Source organism: Sarcophilus harrisii, chromosome 4 (assembly GCF_902635505.1).
Source record: "Sarcophilus harrisii chromosome 4, mSarHar1.11, whole genome shotgun sequence".
Classification (NCBI taxonomy): domain Eukaryota; kingdom Metazoa; phylum Chordata; class Mammalia; order Dasyuromorphia; family Dasyuridae; genus Sarcophilus; species Sarcophilus harrisii.
The window spans coordinates 322,597,224-322,622,223 of record NC_045429.1 but is presented as its reverse complement, the minus strand read 5'-3'; the positions used below and the strand labels follow the sequence as shown (position 1 = coordinate 322,622,223).

The 25,000-nt window shown below is 37.4% G+C and overlaps 2 protein-coding genes across 2 annotated transcripts in view; both read left to right on the top strand.

The window, feature by feature from the left end:
* The first annotated feature begins 7,181 nt into the window (after positions 1-7,181).
* ST6GALNAC1 (ST6 N-acetylgalactosaminide alpha-2,6-sialyltransferase 1) lies at positions 7,182-17,270 on the top strand. Its single transcript, XM_031965872.1, has 8 exons — positions 7,182-7,400; positions 13,017-13,564; positions 13,939-14,077; positions 15,040-15,146; positions 16,162-16,206; positions 16,302-16,401; positions 16,635-16,776; positions 17,176-17,270. Exons 1-8 carry the CDS (start codon positions 7,305-7,307, stop codon positions 17,190-17,192), a joined length of 1,194 nt encoding a protein of 397 aa, XP_031821732.1. The 5' UTR covers positions 7,182-7,304; the 3' UTR covers positions 17,193-17,270.
* A 268-nt stretch (positions 17,271-17,538) lies between these two features.
* The window catches only part of ST6GALNAC2 (ST6 N-acetylgalactosaminide alpha-2,6-sialyltransferase 2), a 65,803-nt gene continuing 58,341 nt past the window's right edge, over positions 17,539-25,000 (top strand). Inside the window, exon 1 of the mRNA XM_012548508.3 lies at positions 17,539-18,380. Within this exon, the coding sequence (XP_012403962.1) occupies positions 18,256-18,380 (125 nt within the window). The 5' untranslated portion in view covers positions 17,539-18,255. The remainder of the gene's footprint in view (positions 18,381-25,000) is intronic.

Below are 25,000 nucleotides of genomic sequence, written 5' to 3'. Positions count from 1 at the left end.
TTAAAGGACATTTTGAAAAACAATTTTGAAATGCTTCAGAGCACTGATCATTACAGTGATTAACTATGTCTCCTGAGGATCTATGATGAAGTATATTTCCCATCTCCTGATAGAAAGGGTAAGGAACTCAAGGTATAGTAAGAAGTACGTATTTTGGAAATGGCTACTGTATGGATTTATTTTGTTTAACTGTGCTTATTTGTTACAAGGCTTTTGTTTTTGTTGCTTCCTTTCTTTGTCTCAATTTTTATTTAAGGGAAGAGGTAGACACCATAATTATGCCCCCTTCCCCAAAAAAAGGTCATTGAAATGTATTTTTTAAATGCACTGAAGGAAACTGGAGAAATTTCAAAAGGAAGCATAGAAAAACAGAACAATTTTGAGAGTAATGTGTGGAATTAGTTATTTTTATTTTTTGTATTCAATAATATTTTATTTTTCCAATTACATATAAAAATAGTTTTCATGATTCATTTTTGTAAGATTTTGAGTTCCAAGTTTTTTCTCCCTCCCTCCCTTATTATTACTATCCCTTATTATATTATTATTATATTATATTATATTATATTATATTATATTATATTATATTACTACTATCCCTTCCCAAGACAGCAAGCAATCTGATATGTTATGCATGTACAATAATTTTAAACATATTTTTACATTAGTCATTTTGTGAAAGAAAAATCAAAACAAAAGGTAAAAACCACAAGAAAGAAAAAGCAAACAAAAAAAGGTGAAAATATTATACTTTGATTCACATTCAGTCTCCATAATCCTCTCTCTGAATGCAGATGGCATTTTCCATTACAAGTCTATTAGAATTGCCTTGAATCACCTCATTGTTGAGAAGAGCAGTCTTTCACAGATGATCACATAATCTTGGTGTTACTACTTACAATGTAGTCTTGCTACTGGCTCAGTTCACTCAGCATCTGTTCATGCAAGTTTCCCCAAGCTTTTCTGAAATTAACCTGTTCAGAATTGATTATTTTTCTTTTTTCTTTTTTCTTTTTTTATTTAATAGCCTTTTATTTACAGGATATATACATGGGTAACTTTACAGCATTAACAATTGCCAAACCTCTTGTTCCAATTTTTCACCTCTTACCCCTGCACCCTCCCTAGATGGCAGGATGACAGTAGATGTTAAATATATTAAAATATAAATTAGATACACAATAAGTATACCTGACCAAAACGTTATTTTGCTGTAGAAAAAGAATCACACTCTGAAATATTGTACAATTAGCTTGTGAAGGAAATCAAAAATGCAGGTGTGCATAAATATAGGGATTGGGAATTCTATGTAATGGTTTTTAGTCATCTCCCAGAGTTCTTTTTCTGGGCATAGCTAGTTCAGTTCATTACTGCTCCATTAGAAATGATTTGGTTGATCTCGTTGCTGAGGATGGCCTGATCCATCAGAACTGGTCATCATATAGTATTGTTGTTGAAGTATATAATGATCTCCTGGTCCTGCTCATTTCACTCAGCATCAGTTCATGTAAGTCTCTCCAGGCCTTTCTGAAATTATCCTGTTGGTCATTTCTTACAGAACAGTAATATTCCATAATTTTCATATACCACAATTTATTCAACCATTCTCCAACTGATGGACATCCATTCAGTTTCCAGTTTTTAGCCACTACAAAAAGGGCTGCCACAAACATTCGTGCACATACAGGTCCCTTTCCCTTCTTTATAATCTCTTTGGGATATAATCCCAGTAGTAACACTGCTGGATCAAGGGTATGCACAGTTTGATAACTTTTTGAGCATAGTTCCAAACTACTCTCCAGAATGGTTGGATTCGTTCACAACTCCACCAACAATGCATCAATGTCCCAGTTTTCCCGCATCCCTCCAACAATCATCATTATTTTTCCTGTCATCTTAGCCAATCTGACAGGTGTGTAGTGGTATGTTAGAGTTGTCTTAATTTGCATTTCTCTGATTAATAATGACTTGGAGCATCTTTTCATATGACTAGAAATAGTTTCAATTTCTTCATCTGAGAATTGTCTGTTCATATCCTTTGACCATTTTTCAATTGGAGAATGGCTTGATTTTTATAAATTAGAGTTAATTCTCTATATATTTTGAAATGAGGCCTTTATCAGAACCTTTGACTGTAAAAATATTTTCCCAGTTTATTGCTTCTCTTCTAATCTTGTCTGCATTAGTTTTGTTTGTACAAAAACTTTTCAGTTTGGTATAATCGAAATTTTCTATTTTGTGATCAGTAATGATCTCTAGTTCTGCTTTGGTCATAAAGACCTTCCCCTTCCACAGGTCTGAGAGGTAAACTATCCTATGTTCCTCTAATTTATTAATAATTTCATTCTTTATGCCTAGGTCATGAACCCATTTTGACCTTATCTTGGTGTACGGCATTAAGTATGGATCAATGCCTAGTTTCTGCCATATTAGTTTCCAATTTTCCCAGCAATTTTTATCAAATAGTAAGTTCTTATCCCAAAAGCTGGGATCTTTGGGTTTGTCAAAGACTAGGTTGCTATATTTGTTGACTGTTTTATCCCTTGAACCTAATCTATTCCACTGATCAACTAATCTATTCCTTAGCCAATACCAAATAGTTTTGGTAACTGCTGCTCTATAATATAATTTTAGATCTGGTACAGCTAAGCCACCATCATTTGATTTTTTTTCATTAATTCCTTGAAATTTTGACCTTTTGTTTTTCCATATGAACTTTGTTGTTATTTTTCTAGGTCATTAAAATAGTTTTTGGGAGTCTGATTGGTATAGCGCTAAATAAATAGATTAGTTTAGGTAATATTGTCATCTTTATTATATTTGCTCGCCCTATCCAAGAGCATTTAATATTTTTCCAATTGGTTAGATCAGACTTAATTTGTGTGAAAAGTGGTCTGTAATTTTGCTCATAAAGTCAGAATTGATTATTTTTCAAAGCAATTTAAAAGCAATTTTAAAAGCAATCTCCTTTTATAAAATGGAGATTGATAGTTTCATATACAACTTTCTTTTTGTGTTCTGCCATATATATGAAAGTGCTTTTGTGTGATGGTTTAAAGTTTATTTTTATCTTTAAAAATTTGGGGTTTTTAAATTTTATTTTATTTTCTGAATCTTTGTGGCTCCAATTGGAATTTTCTTGCAGAGATAGTGGAATGGTTTGTCATTTCCTTCTCCAATGGATTAAGGCAAACAGATGTTACTTGATTTGCCTAGGATGATACAGGTCACATTTGAACTTAGGTCTCCCTGACTTCAGAACCAAAGAGCTTCCTAGCTGCCAACAGAAGTAGTTAAGAGATGAAAGGCACTAGAATTGTTGTTGTTGTTATTTGTTGTAGTTTTGGTGTGTGAGGCAATTAGAGTTAAATGACTTGTCCAGGGTCACACAGTTAGGAAGTGTTAAGTATCTAAGGCTAGCTTTGAACTCAGGTCCTCCTGACTTTAGGGACACTGCTCTATCCACTGTGCCATCTAGCTGCCCCTGGAAGGAACTAAAATTAAGAGGGGTTGGGGAGGGCTTCCAGCAAAAGCTCTTAAGAGAAGGTAGGGAGGTCAGTAGGCAAAGCAGAGGAAGGAAGGTGTTTCAGTCATGGGGAACAGCCAAAGAAAATGCCAAGAATGGAGAAATGTAGAATCTTGTTTCTGGAACAGTCAGGAGATCAGTGTTAACTAGATAGAAGTATCTGACAGGGAATGAAGTGTAAGAAGACTGGAAAGGTAGGAAGGGGATAAGTTATGAAAGGTTCTGAATGCCAAATGGAGTATTTTTATTTGATCCAGAAGCCAATGAAGTTTACTGAGTAAGGGGGACAGAATTTGATGTAATCAGATGAGCTGTTAACCTAGCCCAGATAACAGGAACTATGAGTAAAAAATGGGCAGAAATTCAGAGTCAGAGATCACAGGATTTTTGTTGGTATATGCACCTAGGGGAAGGGTCATAGAGTATGACTAGTTGAGTAATAACTGTCAAGGGCAGAGCCATAACTCAATAGGTGGGGCCAATAGGGATTTTTGTCCTAGGACTCAAGATTTAGAAAGTAATGATAGCACTGAAGCACTTCAGCAATTCCTCTGGAAGCATAGAAATAACAAAGCTTAGCTCCCAGTTGGCAAAAGTAATCACTTAAAATAGAAACTTATCAGGTGGCAAGCTAGGGCGAATTCTTTCCCTGTCTCACCCTGTTCCTTCTTTAACGGATGGAGTGCTTTTAAGTGTGGTTTTAATACCTGGGGGGAATTACAGCTCTGGTTGAGAAAAGAAATTAAAACCTAATAGTGGAAGTCCTTTCAAATGCCCCCTCCTTTCACCTAAACTCTTATTAGTGAAGATAGAGATTAGACATAATTTTCCTATATTATTGAGAGAAAAATCCAGGAATGTGGCCACCCAGCTGCATGAATTTGCTTATTCCCCTCTTCCTTAAAAAGAAACCATTCAGTATCTACAAAAAAAGAGAAAGAAAAAAAAAGAGGAAAAGGACTCATATACAAACATACTTATAGGAACTCTTTTTGTGGTATCCAAGAATTGAAAAATAAAGAGATGCCTATAAATTCAGGAACTGGCTTTTTTCTTTTCAGTCTTTTGCTTTCTCTTCTCCTCTGAAAGAACGTGATAAATGTGGTATTCGTAAATAGCTATTTATTATGCCAAAAACATGATCTGTTCTTGGGCATGAACAGAGAGCAGCACCCATGACTGCACAGGCAAATAGATATGACTGAACAATCCTATTCACTGCACCCCTGCTACTCAGAGATGTCAACTACAGCCCAGTCGACCAATGTGAGGTCTTGTCAGTGGATACTGGGTTGGATATGGTGGGCCTTCCTGTGTACCTTATATATGGCAGTCTTCTTGCTTCTCTTCTCCCTTTCTTCCTATATCAGGAGACCTAAATATCTCCCTTCCAGGTAAGAGTCAATTTTTTTTCTTCTTTCTAAAGAGATAAGCAAAGCTGTGTGGCTTCCAAAAATCTGGGTTGGCAAATACCTGGGGATCTCCCTTGGGTTATATGAGCATCTAAGCAGTCATGAATACCATAGATTTTCCTGGAGAGGCCTGAACAAGCAGTAAGAAAAAGGCCCAAGGAACTAAGGACAAAATAAAGACAATAGTCCCTGCCTTTGAGTTACTCATGTCCTACTGGGAGCCTAGAGAGATTTTAGGAAACAAAGGGCACAGATAAAAACTTTTCTTCTGAATGTATGGGAAAGAATTCCAAGGTAAATCTACCTATGCAGTACCTGGGATGTGTGCACATTGGCCTTCTAGAGAAACCGAATGAATAATAAATAAAACAATAATAATAAAAAAATAACAAAAATAATAAACAAAAAATAAAAACAATAACAATAAAAAAATTGAGACAAACCATGCTATCTGAAACCTCAGTAGGTCAACAACTATGTAGAAAATGGATGAGAGTTTGGATTAGAGCACTAAAATCCTTTGACAAAATATACTGTCATGATAGAATTTAATAAAAGTAAATTGAGGCACAGAATTCCAAGTTTTAACAGTTTATTAGCAGAGTGTTAATAAAATAGATCAGGCCAGTGACCCAGAGGAGAAGGTATAGCCCTTTTTCATAAGCATAGAACGAATAACAGAACTGGGTAGGTGAGGAAAATGATTCAGTTGATTTCAGGACTGGCAGCATTATAGGGTTGGGAATGAGAGGCTAGCAACTCCCTCCTTCCTGCCTGTGACTAAGAAATGTTCATTTTTTGAGTTCTTCTGCAAGATTAGAGATAATGGACGAGATTTATTTATTTAACAAACCAGACATCATTGAATGATAGATGGATGGTGTAAAGGTAACAGATATTAGATTTCTTGGCACCCACCTGCAATCTCTCAGAGATAACAGGAGAACTAAACTTGTAAACTTAGTTTAGACAAAGAAATATGGCTTCAGCAATCATAAAAAATGGGGTAGAAATACAGAATAGGATCAATTACAGATGTTTTTAATAATATTTTATTTTTCCCAATTGTATATAAAAACAATTTTTAACATTTTTAAAATTTTTGCATTCCAAGTCCTCTTTTCTTCCTTAATCCTCAGTAAGCAATTTGAAGTAAAGCACAATACACATGTGCAATTATGCAAGATGTATTTCCATATTAATCATATTGTAAAAAAAAAAACAGAAGCCAAACATACACACACACACACACACACACACACACACATACACACAAAGAGAGTGAAAAATAGTCTGCTTCAATCTGTATTCAGACTCCATTAGTTCTTTCTCTGGAGATGGATAGCATTTTTCAGCATAAGACCTTTAGAATTATCTTGGATAGTTAACACAGAACAGAATTAGTTATAAAATAATACAAAATCAATGATAAAATGATACTAAATCAATTTAATTTAATCAATACCTTTGATAATGTGTATGGTAACTCTTTCTCTTATTGTGCCAGATTTGAAATTTGACTCAGGCACAAGAATAAGGGCAATTTATATTTCTTCCTACCTGCTTTAACCTAGAATCTTGATATTTTGTTTCATGTTTTCTATCAACATGTTAAAGTGGACCCTAAAGAGAGGCTGTCAGCATTCTCAATGAAGGTCAAGTTCTTTGAGCCAGGAAAAGGAAGGAAAAGGAAAGCAAGGGAAGAAAAAAGGGAAGAGAAGGGAAAGGAAGAAAGAAAAAAATTATTAAGCACCTATTATGTGCCACAAATAAATCAGTTAATCCTCACAACAACTCTTGGTGGCATTATTATGCCTATTTTGCAGTTGAGTAAACTGAAATAGATAGAAATCAATTGACTTATTTAGGGTCACATTGTTGGTAAGTATCTGAGGCTGAATTTGAATTCAAGCCTTCCATCTTCCTGACTAGGTTCAGAGCTCAATTCATTGTACTATCCAGGTGGGAAGGGCCCAGTCAGGACAAGGGGAGAATTACAGGTTGAAATCCTGCCTTTTTCAGGAGGTCTTTCTGCATTTCTCCAGCTTCCCCTCCCCTATTACTTTCCATGTATCTCATTTGTACCTAGTTATTTCCAAGTTGTTCCCTTATTAGAATGTATGCTCTGAAGCCAGGAACTATGGCCAGGCCATACACACTTTCTTTGTATTCCTGGTGTTTAGCATGGTACCTGACACATGTAAATGTTTAATAAATGCTTGTTTGACTGACTCATTAGTCAGGATGAGGAGATACACAGAACAGAAGTCCAGGAGAAGAAGATATTGACAATTCTAACACCGCTGCCAACCAGCAAGAGTGCTCAGATCACCAGTCTAGCTGCCTCCTTTCAGAGTCCCAACCCCATGAGCAAGAAGAGGCTAAGAGTAGAATATTTCCAGGTAGAACCCCGCTGGAAATTTGAGGATGAATATAGATTGGAAGAAGGAAGCCTACAAACGGTGAGTCTTCCCAACAGCTTCTGAAATCCTCACATACTTGTTTATGTTTTATTTTCCTGACTGCAGCCCAGGATTTCTTTCTTAGCTTTTTAGGTCTACCATTGTTTGAGTGTATCTCTAGTGTTCCTTCTGCCTTTATCTGTTTTTCCCTTGTGATGATATAGATAGCTACATATAAAAAAATTTAAATAATATTTTATTTGTTCTTCAGTTACATGTAAAAACAATTACATGTTTTTGTTTTTGTTTTTTAATTGAGTTCCAAATTTTCTCCCTCTCTCCTTTTCCTTAGTTACTTTCCTCATTGAGAAAACAAGCAATTTGATATTGATGAAACATATGCAATCACACAAAACATATGTCCATGGAGAACATCATTCTATCAGGATTCTAAGCATAACGTTGGTGTGTGTAGTGGTGGAGTTCCTACTTCTCTTTTGCATGAAATCAGTCACCATAACACCATTAACTTCAACATAAATTTATTAAATAAGGCAAATGAAATAATAACCATAAAATTTATTCAGTAGAAAAGAAAGACAAGAACAATTATTAATATTTACTCAATCTAAGGTAATAGTAATTAGCATAACATTTAATCAATAAAAAATAGCAGGAATTAGCAAAAGAAAAAATTTTCCCCAAAAACCTGGATCACACTCTCCCATTAGTGTACATGATAAATATGTAGGAGAGTAGACACACATTTACATAAACTTAGCGTATGAGTATGAGTATGAGAGGGGCAACCAATATACTTGGGGAAACTCATGAGTCTGAATAGCAAGCCTTGATTTCCTTAGTTTTTAAAAGAGAAAACATCACTTGCAGGATAAAAATTTATTTTCTGCTTCCTTCTCTTATAATCCTCATAGCTTTTCTACTAGCAAAACTACTTCCTTACTAACCCCAGGCTGTTGACGCAGTTACAAACTCTTTTAGAACACAATCACCTTTGGCAGGGTGCTGAAAAACTATTTCCGAGACAAAGAGTTCCCTTAAACTAAATAATTGCTAAGCTCCTCAAATCTGTTTTTGGCAGATGTTTCTTTCCCCCCTTTGTTTCTCCCTCTCAAAGCAGAGGACAGTAGTAAACAACAAAGCCCCCCAAGCTGTCATTCCCCCCCCCTTTTTTTTTTTGGCTCTGGAGGGCTCTGGAGAGCAAAAAGCCCAGATACTTCACAGAGCAACATTGTTGTTGCTACTGCAGTGGTTGCTGCAATTTGTTGAAGAACTTGAAAGGGCATTGCTTCAGCAAACTGAGGTCTCTTCCAGTACATCTTTTAACAGCTGCAGAATCAATCAGATATTAATTAAATTGCTTTCTACTGACCTCTCATTTGAGAGGGAGAAACAAAGGGTGGGGGGAACTATCTGCTATAGGCAGATCTAAGAAATTAGCAGTTTTTTAAGGAAGCTGCTCCTCTCTGAAATACTTTTTTACCCCTTATTTCTTGTTGTATTCTGTCTTCTGCAAGTATCTTCTGTCATTGCCTTCTATGCCTTCTGCAAATTATTTTTGCTATACTCAGTCTCTTCGTCCTCCTCTCCTCTTCTTTCTTTTCCTGCTCTGCCTCTCCTCCTCTCTCTCTGTCTGTCTCTTTCTGTGTCTCTTTAGCGCTCTCTTTCTGTTTCTTTTTCTCTGTGTGTCTCTTTGTCTCTGTCTCTTTCTGTGTATCTGTCTGTAAGTGTGTGTGTATCTCTATCTCTCTTTCTCTCCCTTTTCTAAATCAGTGCCTTTTTACAAGCAACAACCCACCTTTAACTTATAATGAGATATTCAACAATCCTACTTACATGACTTGAGCAACCCTTACATAATCATTCCATAGTCTCCAGTGATTTGATTTATAATTCCTCATTTTGGTTTGGCAATTGTTAATGCTGTAAAGTTACCCATGCATATATCCTGTAAATAAAAGGCTATTAAATAAAAAAATATATATATATAATTCCTCATTTTAATATTGTAAAAGTTAACTTACATTTTTATTCTGAACAAACAACACCAAATAGAATGATCATTTACAAACATTTAGTAAAATAGGGGGGAAATTAGCTATTGTTGGCATTTGTATAACATCCAAAAATTTGCAAAGCATTTTACCTAGGTTATCTCACAACAACCCTGGGATATAAGTGTTATTATCATCCCCATTTTGTAAATTAGGAAATTGAAGCTGAGGAATATACTTGTTAAATGATTAGTAAGTGTCTGAGGCAGGATTTGAACTTGTATCTTCCTTACTCCAATGCATATCCTATCTGCTTATGTTGATCTGATCAGCCAGACACACTATACCTTGACCCCAATATAGTGATGTCATTTTGATCCTCTATGAGAATGAAGAACAACAACCAACTACTTAGCTGATACTCTATTTAAATTGCAGTTTTTCATGATGCACAGCTTGCTTTCCATTTGAAGTTTATAAAATCAACCTGTAACTTTTAGAACTAGTCTAATTTAACCATTAAAAGTCACATGCAAATGAACTATTGGCCACAATGCCCTATAATCAACCTTCATTGGGCCATTCTTCTGTCTTCAAACAAGTCCTCAAAAGTATATTTACCTGAGAGAGAGTTCTCTTTCAAGTCTTCTTCCTTTTTTTTTTTTTTTTTTTTTTGGCTGAGGCAATTGGGGTCACACAGATTGCCAAGGGTCACACAGCTAGAAAGTGTTAAGTGTCTGAGGTAAGATTTGCACCCAGGTCCTCCTGACTTCAGGGCTGGTGCTCTATCCACTGTACCAACTAGCTGCCCCTATTTCAAGTCTTTAAACAGTCTGGGTCTTGTTGGGGTTCAAAGGAGTCCCCAAAAAGGTTGGGGGTTCCAGACTAGTGGCATGAAGTATTCTCAGAAGAATTTGCAGGCTCGGATCCATCTCCAAGTCATGGATCAAGGTTTATTGTAATTATAACACCAATTGAAATGAGCTAAATTCCTAAAGAATTTAGCAAAGAACCAAGAGCAAGAAGATAAATTTATAGGAAAAAGAGATCTGGTGCTTCATGTCACTGATAGTATAATTTTGTGGTTCAGAAGTATAATTGAGGAGTGGTCTTAGAGATGAAATTGAGGAATGGGCTGGTATGCACCTCATTATCTCAGAAATTTTGTTATTACTGATCAACAGATAATAAACTGATACCTTGCAAGGTTTGTGGAACTACAGCATTCCCAAAGCCATCTGGCTTTAGGATTAAGGTCAAGAAGCCTTAGGGTTATTGCTTCATCCTCCCTAGGAGCTACATCATAACAGGTCTCTTCAACATTTTAGCTTGAGAGGCTGCTTCTTCACAAGTAGATTTTTATCAGTCTTTCTTACACAAATATTCATTCTCCTCCTCCTTTCAGCAACTAAAATGTCCACACAAGAAAGAAGCAGTGTCTTATCCATAGATAAGGGGATCCTAATCTTTTTTGTGTGTGTCCTGTATCTTTCTGATAATCTGAAGACTAGGAACCTCTTTTCAGCATTCACCTTTGCAAAACTTTGTGTTCCAATTTCTTCTCCTTTTTTTCCCCTCTCCCTCCTTCTCCTAGACACCAAGAAATCTGATATAGGTTAAGCATATGCAATTCTTCTAAACATATTTCTATATTTGTCATACTATGCAAGAAAATTGGATCAAATTGGAAAAGAAAAACATAACCAACCAAACAAACAACAAAAGGTTGTTTGTGAAAATGCTATGCTTTGATCCACATTTAGTCTCCATAATTTTCTCTCTGGATGTGGATGGCACTTTCCATTACATCTATTTTGTAATTGTCTTGAATCACCTCATTGTTGAAAAGAGCCAAATCCATCATGGCTGATCATCACATAGTTTTCTTGTTGTTGTGTACAATGTTCTCTTAGGAACCTTTTCTTAGAAAAGTGTTTTTAAATCCATAAAATAAAATGCCAATAATAGTGAAATAGTTATCTATATATGTACGGATATGTTTTTCTATAATCTCCTCCTATTCTCTCTGTATGTATGTATTATGTATTTGTTCCAAACTCCAGATTAATTTCCTGAATGAAGGACATGGTCAAATTTAAACCTTGCCCATCCCAAGGAAGGCCCAGAGCTTCAACAAATTGGGTTGCTCTATGTGGCACCTGGCTTGGGCTTTTGGTTATAAGAAATATCCTTTTTGTGATCAGTGGGAAATACTTCAACCTTGTCCCCAAGCTTCACCTAATGAATACTCAACCTTTATTTCACAAAGTTATAACCCTAAAGCCCAAGTTATACCCTCTACTCCATTCCCACATACTGAGTCTTGGCACTCTGATTCTATTGATATCTATGACCACACTTATGCATTTTTATTCATGCATATAGTTGATTGCTGTCCTTACTTCTTGAAAAGGACCAAAGGTGACATTACTGTGTTAAAGTCAAGTTACAGTGTGTCTGACTGTGGCTGATCAGATCACTACAAACTCAGAATGTTCTGCCACAGGTTCATATAAACATTTGAAGTGGATTCTCTAACTGCACACCTCGAGTTTCTTCTGAGCTAATTCAGTTCTGCTTTGCTCATAAAGCACAGTACCTTTTCTGAGAAGGGCACGCCATGCTGGGTGGTCTTGTGCCAGTGTCTCCCAAGTTGTACAATCAATCTAAAGTTCTTAAGAGAGACCTTGGGAGTGTTTTTGTATTGATTTTTTTTTTTTTTTTACCACCAGGTGAGTGCCTCCTCTGTGTGAATCTCCATAAAATAGTCATTTTGGCAAGCATACATTTGGCATTCCAACATTGTGGCCACATAAAACCCAATGTTCCATGCTGATTTATTCCCATGTGTACTCATTTTTAGGAATATACTAACCTATCTCTATCTCAAAGCTGCCTCTTCTCTAACTATTAGCCAACAGGATTTTTAGTGGATTCAATACATTCATTCATTCCCTGAGCATTTATAAAGTGCTTATAGTATGGAAGATATTTTGTTAAATACCAGAAACACAAGGACAAAGACAAAATAATTCTGTCCCCAAGGGACATTTTATTGGTAGAGAACAAGTACCCAGATAAGTACATTTTATATTGGTAGATAGATTATATAACATATACACACATACATACAAATACACACACATATAAAACACACATATACATATGACATGTGGGATACTAACTACTTGGGGGAAAGAGGGAATCATAGGTACTTTACTGTAGAAGGTGACATGAGCTGATTCTTGGGGAAAAAAAACCTAGGGATTCTAAAAAATAGAGAAGAAGGAGTGATTTACAGGCACAAAGATGGAAAACCAACTATCTCATTTGTAGAATGATAGATCAATTTGGTTGGAATACTGAGATTATGGAAGGGGAGACAGATGAAATAAACCTGGTAGGTTAAAGTGTGATTGAATTTAGATTCTTTTCTGGACCTATACAAATTGCAAAAAGAAGATAAATCCTTAGATTCTGAGAATAAAATAGAAGCTGAGCCCCTGGCAGATCAAGGAATAGGAACCAATTCCTTTCTCCAGTCCAAGAGCCCCTCTCCCTACCTTCCTCCCCATCCCACCCCACCCCCACTGGTCTGACATTCTGACCCTATCTGCCTCCTTATGCCTTTTCATGCCCAACTTCGATCCTGCTGCTCCAGAATTGTCCTGATTCTGTGAAGGTCAAAGCTGCTCAGTCCTCTTGGCTCCGGGAACTCTTTCTACCCAACCTCACGCTCTTCCTGGATTGGGAACATTTCAACCTCAGTGAGTGGGATCGGCTGGAACATTTTAAGCCTCCATTTGGCTTCATGGGCCTTAATTACTCCAGTGAGTTCTTAAAAGGAGGGGTTGGGGGAAGTAGTAGGTCTGGGGAAAAGAAAAGCTATGACAAGGAAGGGGAAGTAATTGTATTGGTAAGGGACTGGCAGATGACAACAGATGTGTCCTTTCCCTGGTACCTTTACCAGAAATTTGTGAAACAGCCTCTTGGGTCTCATCAAGGGCCCAGAGTAGAAGCTCTCACTCTTCTAGTCATTCAGGAAATCCTGGAGAAGTTCCCACCTGTCTCTCAGCAGCAGATTCTTTTGGCTGCCCACCCCCAACCCGGGAGCTCCCATTGTGTTAGCTGTGCTGTGGTGGGGAATGGAGGCATCCTGAAAAGGTCTCGCATGGGCCAGGAGATAGACAGCCATGACTATGTATTCAGGTGAGAAGACATCTTATTCCCTCTAGAAACCACTCGTAATCCTGAATCTCCAAGCACCTCTTCTCCATCTATCCTGAAAACTTTTGGGGGAGAAGATTCTAAGCAATGGCATATTCTCCCAGGGCACACAGCAATACCCTATTTCTGAAGCAGTAGATTCTTAAAAGGTAGAGACTCTGAGATTCCATCAAAACTCCAAATGGATGATGATGATGAGGGAGACAACAACGAGGGGCATAGCATCTGAGATTTAGAAGGGGTCTCAGAGTTCACTTCATTCAACTTCCTCATTTTACAGAGACCACCTGATTTTTCTCTGCTCCTCTCTTTACCTCCAAATGTGTTCTCAGTTTGAAATGGTCTCTCTGCTCTAGGGTGAATGGGGCTTTGATCAATGGCTATGAGCAGGATGTAGGTGCCCGGACTTCCTTCTATGGTTTCACCTTCTATAGTCTGGCCACATCACTCAAGTTGTTGAGGAATCAGGGTTTTCACCAAATGCCAATGGAAAAGGTGAGCCAGGTGGAAAAAAAGACAAGGTCTTCAAGGGACAGGGGGAAAGAAGTCAGACCTGGTCCTGGTGTCGCAGATACTGATGCTTCATGAGAGTCTGCTGCTAATCCAGAGCCCCAGACATCTGATGAAAAAGATGCTGAGATCACAGATTTATTTTTAAATACTATTTTATTTTTCCAAATACATGCAAAGATAGTTTTCAACAATTCACCTTTGCAAAACCTTGTGTTCCAAAGTTTTCTCCCTCTCCTCTCCTTGGGGAAACCCTTCCCCAAGACAGTAAGCAGTCCAATATAGGTTAAACATGTGCAGTTCTTCTAAATATATTTCCATATTTGTCATTCTGCTTAAGAACAATCAGATTAAAAAGAGGAAATAACACAAGCAAACAAACAACAATACTATGCTTTGAGCCACATTCAATCTCCATAATTCTCTCTCTGGATGCAGATGGCTCTTTTCATCACAAGTCTATTGGAATTGCCTTGGGTCACCTCATTGTTGAAAAGAGCCAAGTCCATCACAGTTGAAGATCATAGATTTAGATTATCAAAAGTGATCACAGAAATGATCTAGAACCATCACTCATGTGACAGATGAAGAAACTGAAACCTGGGGAAGTTAGAGATATACCCAATATTACACGAATAATAAGTAGAACAATATTTGAACCCAGGTCTTATAATTCAAATCTAGTACTCTTTCTACTATGCTATATGAAATAAGGCAGAAAAACAGACTAGAGTTGGGGAAGGTGGGGTAGGAATGTTGGGTAGTTACTCATTAGAATGTAAACACTTTAATAGCAGGGACTATTTTAACTTTCTTTTGTGTCCCCCAAACTTAGCACAGTGTCTGGTACACAGTAAACAATATAAATTTTTGTTGACTGACTGATGGAATGCCTTGGGATCTAGTCTCCAAGGATGAAACTCCCCATTAATACCCTGTATCCCTAGGACATCCACTACTTGCACTTCCTTGAAGGGCATAAGGATTTTGAATGGCTGAAGCACATGCTACGTGACCAGATAATGGAAAAAGCTGTCATGGAAAGACCTTTACGGTAGGAACCTTGACTCCTCCTCTTTTTCCATGGGGTTACAGTAGTGATACTCGGAAATGTTTAACAATTGGCTCTCTAGATAAACATGAAAGCAGAACAGTTTTAAATTTAATCTGAGAGGGAGAGAGAAAATTTGGAATTCAAAATTTAAAAAAAGAATGTTTAAAACTGATTTTACATTTAATTGGGAAAAAATAAAATACTATTTAAAACAAACAACAAAGCAATAAAAAACCAAAATAAATATCTCAAAACAAAAAATAGATTTAATCTGCATTGTTAACATTTTCTTCATTACTTCCAGACAATAAGCAAAGCAATCAATCAAACCCTGATTTGTACCCCTTTGCTGATTTCTAAAGTGTAAATGCTCACACTGAAAATGTAGCAATCAGTGTTTATTAACTTTGAAGAGTTGATTTGCAAATACTCTCTGGGCTGGAGAAGTAGGAGATTGGTTAACTTTCATAATGCTTGTTTGAGAGACGATTGGGAGAAAGTTTTGGTTGGAGGAACCAGCCCGCATTACCTCACTTTACCCAGCTAGATGCCACTCTGTCCATCTCAATTTCTTCATCTATAAAGTGAGAATAATAATATTACTTATTGCCCAGGGTTCTTATGAAGACTGAAAAAAATTACAATTTAAGACTTTTGGGACATCATATTTCTAAGATTTTAAAACATTACCTAAATACCAGTTATGATTATCAGTATTTACAATCTGGAAGTGGCATGAGCTCTCCCACACTAATTTCTCCCAGGGAACCTCACTGTACTATAAGAAAGTAAAATGCAAGCACATTCTTGTCACTTTCTAGATTTCAGTTTTTCATGTGTTAAACGAGGGAACTGGGTTAGATGACACCTAACATCCCTTCTTACCCTATCTGTGATCTTGTGAATCTTAGCTTCTCAGTGGTCAGTCCCTATTTCCAGCCCGAATGGCCTGATCCTGACCATAGATTCAACCCCCAGGATGCTTTTTCTTAATAAGACCTTTTTCTTTGGACAGATATCTACTGATACACCCAGACTTGCTTCGATATGTGAAAAACAGGTGAGAAAAAAAGGCAACTGGAGGACAGGGCCATGGTCCTTTCCCTTCAGAAATTAAGCTGTCCCTGACAGTGTTGAGACTGACTTTGTTCACAGGTTTTTGCGGTCAGATATCCTAGATACTATCAACTGGACTTTGTACCGCCCCTCTAATGGTGCCTTTCTGCTACTCACTGCAATCCAACTGTGTGATCAGGTAAAGCTAAGATTTGGGGTGGTGGAAGGTAGATCCCTTCAAGCCTTCCCAGCTGAGAACAGCTGTTTGCTCACACCTAAGGGGAGGGGTGTGTGAAAGTGAACAGGGGTAGTGTACCCAGGGCAGGGGGAATTGAAAGAAGGGATCAAGGCAAAGGCCATCCATGACATAAAAATAAAACCCAAGGAATCATAATCTGGACTCCCTTTCTTTCCTCAAAATCCTCTTCACAGGTGAGTGCCTATGGTTTCATCACCAATGATTTTCATCAATTTGCTGACCACTATTATGACCCAGAGTGGAAAAAAATGTTCTTATACCTCAACCATGACTTCATCCTAGAGAAGAGATTGTGGAAACAACTACACAATGAAGGTATCATCCAGCTATACCAAGGTCCCAAAGCCATTACACAACAGAACTAGGAGGTGCTCAGAAGGGGCAGGTCTGCTTTGTCACAGTATTGGTAGGAGAGAAGGTATATTATGAAAGAAGAACAAGGGGAAAAGTTCCAAGCCTTGGTAATTATTTTAACTGTCCTCCTCCCTAACCAAGTAGTAAGGGCTCACTTCAGCCCAAGACCATGAGGATTGAACTTTATGCATCTTTTGAGAAGAAAATAGGAGGGTCTGATGGGTTCCTGGATTTGACCCAGATGGTGTTATAAATAAAGAGTTAATGCTAAGATTTACTGCCAGAAAGTACACTTACACTTTTCTTCCCTGTGTATATTCCCTCCCCTCCCTCCACGCATACATATCATTTCCTTTCCAGAGCTTAAAGCACAATGACACAGATAATCACACTTCCAGGATCAAGCTGAAGTGCTTCAGAGTGTTGGATCCTGCGACTGGAACAAAACATGAGACTGACAATAACATTCTACCTCAGCTCGGAGAGGAAAGTGAGGCACGTGACCTTTGCACAGCCCTCCTTCACTTAAATTCAATTTACTTAGACGTCATGGTATCAACTCCTCAAGGTCATGGCCTTCTTAGAGAAGGAAAAACAACATAACGTTTCTACATCCAACGATAAAATGCCTCAGGTCCCAGGACCAAGGCCAGCGGGAAGAGGGGGTGGGAACCGAGGGCTGGAGATTTATGTGGTGCAATACCAGGATGAGGCACGAGGGGTCAGCATCTCTTGGTCTGAAAGCCCATCCGAGTACATCAGACAGCCCCTCTCTCAACAATTTCCAACTTCCCACAAGTAGAGCAGAATAAACTATGTTCAGAAGAGCCCCTCGGAATCACCCTTGTTCTGAGATTTTGGGAAGAGGGGTAAAGATAGACTGCTTAGGGAGGACAGAGCGGAGAGCGAGCCAGGGATTTCCTGGGAACTCTGCTGGAGAAGGGCATGCTTAAGGGGCACATCCGCGGGGAGGGTGAGTCGAACTGGGTTACAGTTCCCTCCGACTTGGGCCCCTGGTTTCGTAAATCAGAAGCGCCTATTTCCCGTCTACCCCACTCCAGTCGCGATCCCAGTAGCTCCCTCCTTTTCCTCCTCTCTCCGCCCGCGGACTCACTCCCTCAGAGAAAGGATGGAGACCCAGGGGGTTGGGGTGCATGGGGAGGGGCGGAAGGTGAACGCCTTCAACTTGAACTGCTCTTTTTCCTGAAAAAGTCCGCCGAGCAGCCAGTCCAACCCCCTGAAGTGAAGGAAAAGGAAAATGGGGAGAGGAAGGGAAGACTAGGGAGCAGTCCAGCAGAGGGCGGGGAGTGGAGGTCAGCACGGGAACTCCTCTCCCTCCCTGCCCACCTTGTGCTGGCTACTCCCTGGCTCTGAGACCAATCCCAGGAGAACTCTACAACGCAAGAAGGCAGCCCCACGGAGCTCCCCCGGCCTGACGGGATGCGGACTTCAAACGGGATGGTCCTCTGGCTGTTGCTCCTGTTCTCAGCCGCCTCTTCGGGGCTGCTGTTTGCCTTTTACTATTCAGCCAAGCATTTGACCAACATCCCCGCGCGAGAAACCAGGTAAGGAGATCCAGAAAGGGAATCGCTGAACCCGGGAGTACAAAACTGCGACCTGGCGCTTCTTCCCAGCATCCTTCCACCGGGCAACAGCCTGCCTTCCTCTGGAGACCCCTTAGAACTCAGTCTCTTCTGTTTTCCCTGCTCCAGTGTAGGTGGTGCCCATTCATCAAATTCTTCCCCAAATTCCATCTTTTCAACGTAGCTCCCCGGAACAACTTGTAGGATGAAAATCTGACTTGCGGAGGGTCGACAGAGGTCAATGTGGGAGTGGGGGGCAGCCTGTGCCCATGGGGATGTCAGAAGGTGAGAAGTCAGAGCTGCTCTGATCTGCTCAAGAAGAGACTGAAAAACAATGTTTTTGAGTGTTTCTTGATTCCTGCCTTTTTCTATCCCTTTCTCCCCCTTCCCCCATCTCAATCTCCAAAATTCATGGGACTTTGCAGGACATTGTGACCCAAAGCTCTGGACATATGCCATCCCGAAAGAACACAGCCTCACCTCACTTCCCCTCACTTCCTAGGGAGCAATAAATATCTATATCCTAGAATCTAAGAAAGAGGAAAGACATTTAGACTGGAGGTGAGAATCCTTGTTTCCTACAGTCTTCAAGATTTCAAGCCCCTACAGGGCCAGGGCCCACTTCTTTGTAATCCATTCAGCATGTAGGCTAGTGCATAGGGCTCTATGGGTGCTTAACCAATATTTATTGAATCTTTATCCAAATCTCCGGAGTCTCTTAATCAGGGAGGCAGGAACTGCAAGCTCAGCCTTCACAAGGTTTGGTTTGGGAAAATTCCCCTTGGTACTTACTGATTAGAGATATTGCTTTGAAGATTGCAAGGAAAAAAATTCGATTTGAATCACAGAATCACACAGAGCTGAAAAGGACCTTAACAGCACTGACTTGTACATGGATAAGGGTTTACCCAATCTCTGCTTGAAGACTTGCTAGGACAGAGGAACTCACCATTTCCAAAAGCAGTCATTTCCACTTCAGTTTAATTTTTGTTGTTGTTGTTGTTATTGTCTCCTATTTTTTTCCTGATTCTGTCTTTTGGGGCTAAAGAAAATAAATCAACCCCCCAAACATTGGAAAATCTCTGCCACAACCCTTACAATTTTATACTAATTTTGAAACAAAGGCAAATTCTACAGTGACATAAAACTAGACTCACAAAGAAAAGTTTTAGTGTTTTAAAATGTTAATTTTGAGAGCTATACTCTTAAGAATGTTATATTCCTAGAATACCAAGTTCTAGTCAAAGGGTGTAATACTAAACTTAGTACCAACTCCTTTAGTTAACAAAAGTTCTTGGCTACCTCCTTTCGTTGACAAAAATGCTTTCCCTCTAATCTTGATTTCTGGGGATCCCAGTCCCTCCCTGAACTTAATTGTCTTATAAAAAGTAAGTTGGTTAGATCTTTCATTCAATTGAGATTTAGGATTTTACATTAGAACCCTGAAATATTTTTTTAAAAAATACATTTATAAAAGGCATATATATTTCACAATCATAATTGAATTTTTCCCTGATATGAACTTATCTCAGCCAACCTGCTTCAAGTAAAATCACTCTATATCTGAAGATACAAAGAAAGGAACTAGATGCTTGTATACCCCTGGTTTCTAAAATCTGATTTTTTTCTGTCTTCAGCATCCCCATAATTTCCTTCCAGAGATTCCCCATGTATCCATTCTTCCTTCATTCTTATTGCATTCATTTCTGAGACTTCATTCAAATGCTATTGCTGATTGATGAATTCTTTCACTTCCTCCCCCTACTAGTTTCAGTGGCAGGAGGGCATGGGTCTCAGTCTATGGATCTAGACTCAGTATCATTTTAGCTTCTTCTTTGCCTTCACCATTGCTCGTATTGTTCACAAACAGGTTATTATAGAGCAGAAGTTCTTAATCTTTTGTGGTTCATGAACCTTTCTGTCCCCTTGGCAGTCTGGTGAAACTTAATACTACTGTAGTTTGTTGCCTACATTCATAATTGAAGAAAATGCTAAATTTCAGTTAGAGGTCAGTGAAAATAAAGATGTGGGTTTTTTTCTCTCATTTAAATTCATGAAACCCCTCCTGAAATTTGTCCAGGGAAGAATTCCTTTATACAGAAATAATCCCTGCTCTTAGGGAATCTATCAGACTAAAGAAAAAAGTGCAAATATATGCAAATTAATAAGAACAGATGATAACAGTCTACAAAACACACATATGTGTTGAAACGCTCCCCTTCCTCCCCCTCTAATATTAGGAATCTTTTTTTCACTCAGTATCCTAGTCTGAAGCCTAAAAAAAAAAAAAAAAAAAAACCTAATATTTTCACAAGAGGAAAGGTGAGGGGAGGATGTTAGTAAGCTCACATACATTTTTGAGTCAATATAATACAGAGTAGAATGTCATACAGGCAAAGGGGAGATCTAGGCAAAGTTCTCAAGGTAATTTGAGAAGGGAAAATACATTTTCACTGAGAGAATCAGGGAAGGCTTCATGGAGTAAGTGATACTTCAGCGGAGCCTTGAAGGAAAGAAGCTTTTAACCTTGCAGAGATGAAGGACTACAGACCAGCCATGAAGAGTGCATTGATGGAACATAGCCAGCTAAGATGAGGTGATAACTAGTAGTACAGTTTGACGGGTCTCTAAAACAGAGGAAGAAGACCCAATGTGGTAGGTTGGAGCAATGCTTAGAATCAAGGAAAAGTTTCAGTGGGGAAGTGTATTTTGAGCCAAAGGGGTAAGAGATTGATTGATTGGAACAGAGGGAAGAAACTGTTCCAGAGAAAGGATATTACATGTTAATACAAGTGGAAGTCTTAGAGCCTTTGAATGTGGGGTGTGATGAGCAGGCTTATCTCTTTGCAGTGGGAATTACAGAGAGGAATAAGAAATGTGAGAAATAAGATGACAGAAGTGACAATTTGCCATGAGACCCGGAGGCCAAGTTGGCTGCTCCTAGTGCCAGGCACAGGGTGAGGTCCAAGTAAAGGGAAGTTGACTGACTTCTCCCTGGCAGCAGCAGCTTCCCATAGGGGTTAAGGTTTCCAAAGGCATTTGTCCTGGGGTTTGCATTTGCTTGGAAGCTGAGTTGGCAATGAATCCCAAAGCGAGTGCTGAAAGTCTTTGGGAGCAAGTTCTGCATTACCTGAGTTAAAGTGAAATGCAAGCTGACAAAACCTAAAGAGTTAGAAATGCCTCCCCTCTCACGCCCTCCCCCCTACCCCCCAACTGATCCTTTCTTCTCCTTGGAGTCTTATCTCCAGGTCTGTTAAAATATTCTTCCTTATTCCTTCCCAGAGGGCACTGCCTTTGTTCTTAAGGAGAGGGATCTGGTTTCCAAGGACAGATTCCCTGGCTTATTGCTCCACTGGTCTCAACCTGCTCCATCTCCTGGAGGCAAACTCCAACAAAGCAGTCTTTGTTTCCCTGACAATAACCTTTTCATCCAGGCAGCTGTTTCAGTAAAACATTTTGGAGCATGCACCTACAATAAATGCATACTTAGTTACCAATATATTATATTCATGTGCTACTGTAATCATATATTCTGCACATTATAAGATATACCCACAAAATAACTTGAAAGGATGAGATATAGATGAAATAAATAATAATTTAAAAATATTTTTACTTTATTAATGGAATAAAATGCCTTTTTGCTTTCATGAAAATAAAAATAATAATTTTTGGTGAGAGCAATGTGATATGCTTCATCACATAAAAAATTGTCTTAACACTTTGTGACACCGGAGTCAAATGTCTGATTCTAAGTTTACTGTTTCAATAGTTGTAATGACTATAATGACTGAAAAAGATACATAGATCCAAATGGAAGAAATGCATTATTTGCTACTAAATCATGATTTGAATTTTTTCAACTCCATTCATCAATTATGCAAAGATTTATTTTGAAATTCTAATTAGCTTTCATCTTTCCTGATTTCAATGTTGTCCTGTGTAAAAGAGTTGAAGTGTTACATTTTGCATTGTTAACAAAACTGTTCAATACCATAGAAACTTTCTCTTTAGAAAGTTTTTAAATAAGTAAAAGTTTTTTAAGTGTATAAACATAAGTGTTTTTATTGGTGACATATTTACATTGCTTTCAGCAACAAAATCCTAGTTTTTAAATGTTTTCTTAACTGTAATGACTTCATAGTCTCATTAGATAATATCTCAAAACACAATATACACACTTAGAGCAAGATTTATGGTTAATAATAGTAGATAAAAAATTATAGTTCAAATTTTTTTTAAATTAACAAGCATATCTCTTCTCTCTCTTCTCTCCCCAACTAAACAAAAAAAAAAAAAAAAGAAAGAAAGAAAGAAAGAAAGAAAGAAAGAAAGAAAGAAAGAAAGAAAAGAAAGAAAGAAAAAGAAAAAAATTAAATCTAAAATTCAATATGTAGAGTCAAGCAAAGCAAAATTCCTAATTTGGCTGCATCCAATAATGTATATCATTGTGTCTCTTGAGTCCTCACCTCTCTGTCATGAAGTAGAAAGCATGTTTGATCACTGGTTCTCTGTAGTTGTGGTTGTTTATTATATTGATTGGTGTTCTAAATTCTTTACAAGTTGTTTTTCTTTTTAAAAATTAAATTAAATTAATTTGGGTGACATTTTAAGTTTCCTTTCCTCCTCACCCCTTACCAGAGAAGAACACCATTTGACATATATAGGTAAAACTATACTGAGCATACTTCTTATAGCCCGAGGCTTAGTCCTCTGAGTCAATTAAGTTATTAAAAAATAATTTTATTGAAAAAAAAAACAAAAAAAAACTATACTGAGCATACTTCTTTTTATCAGTTCTTTCTCATGAGGATAGCATGTTCCTTTGTAGTTGATTTGTGGATTTATAATATGCAAAATAACTTGGTTATTCAAAGCTATTCTTTGAATAATATTCCCATTAGAATATACTATGTTCTCTTGGTTCCACTTATTTTTCTCATCATTATTATTTCTTGAAAATATTTCCATGTTGATGCTGAGTGAAATGAGCAGAACCAGGAGATCATTATACACTTCAATAACAATACTATTGATGATCAATTCTGATGGACATGGCTCTCTTCAACAATGAGATGAACCAAATCAGTTCCAATTGTTCAATAATGAAGAAAACCAACTATACCCAGAGAAAGGGTATATGGGAAATGCGTGTGCACCACAACAGCATTTCCACTCCTTCTGTTTTTGTCTGCGTGCATTTTTGTTTTCCTTCTCAGGTTATTTTTACCTGAGAAGTCCGATTTTTCTTGTGCAGCAAAATAATTGTATGTATATGTATATAATATTGTATTTAACATATACTTTAACATATTTAACATGTATTGGTCTACCTGCCATCAAGGGGAGAGGGTGGGAGGAAGGAGGGGAAAAGTTGGAACAGAAGGTTTTGCAAGGGTCAATGCTGAAAAATTATCCATATATTTTATATTTTAATTTTATTTTTTATATATTTTATATAATTTATAATTATATATTCTATATTTTATTTTATTTTTTATATTTTATAAATAAATTTTATTTATATTTTATGTTTTATATATTTTATATTATATATATTTTATAAATAAATTTTATAAATAAATAAAATAAAATATATTTTATAAATAAAAAGCTATAATACAAAAAATAAATTTCCATGTTTTTCTAAAATCAACTAGTTCATCATTTCATATAACACAGTAATATTTCAATTGTTTTTCTTTATAATGTTATCATTTCTTATATTCTCCTGGTTGTATTCATTCCATCTTGACTCACTTTTCATGGAGACTATCCATTTTGCCATTTCCTATGATGCAACAATATTACATTACATTCATGACCCATAATCTGTTTACCCAGTCTCTAAAAGGTGATTATAACTCAAGGGTCTAATTTTTTGCTACAATGAAGAGCTGCTCAAAACATTTTTACTACACATAGACCTTTTCTTTTTCTGATCTCTTTGTCAGCCTATATGCTTTGTAGTAATGCAATGGGTCAAAATCTATGCACATTTTATGTACTTCAAATAATCTTGATCATTTTGAATTATTTACCTACTTGTCAGAATGGATTAGACTGTAATTGTGGCTTTTTTTTATCCTCATGATATGGTTGATGAAGAGTTTATATTGGGAATAGAAGCATCAACTGTTCCATGTTCTTAAAGCCATGATTTCTTTGCAAGAATCATTTAAAATCATTTTTCCATTTTGTGCAATTGGTTTAGTTGAAACTAGGTAATATAATCTTTAAATCTACTTACCTGGACAAATGTGAAGTCTGATATGCTATAATATGGTGAAAACCAATGAATAATTAAGGGTCTAAGAATTAACCCCAACCATATTGTGGAACTTCTACCATTCCCTCAGAATACTTGAATACCACACATGACATAGGACCAACTTGGGTACAGAGCAAGAGAGGGTACTGACTTTGATTCATATATTAAATATATACTAGTAAAGCTAGCACTTCCAGGTCATGGGACCAATAAGATTTCATACCAGATGCTTTCCTTAGCCCCCATTAATTAAAAAAAAAGACTCCCCCAAACCCAAGAATTATGCAACTAATATAGAATAATTATAGTTTTTGTTCATTGTTTATTTTAA

Bases quoted from the DNA above. Each gene is read 5' to 3' on its own strand.
- ST6GALNAC1 (XM_031965872.1), top strand. From the start codon at position 7,305: ATGAGCAAGAAGAGGCTAAGAGTAGAATATTTCCAGGTAGAACCCCGC. The intron at 7,401-13,016 runs GTGAGTCTTCCC...CTGCTGCTCCAG, and splicing joins AAGAAGGAAGCCTACAAACG to AATTGTCCTGATTCTGTGAA. The intron at 13,565-13,938 runs GTGAGAAGACAT...TCTCTGCTCTAG, and splicing joins AGCCATGACTATGTATTCAG to GGTGAATGGGGCTTTGATCA.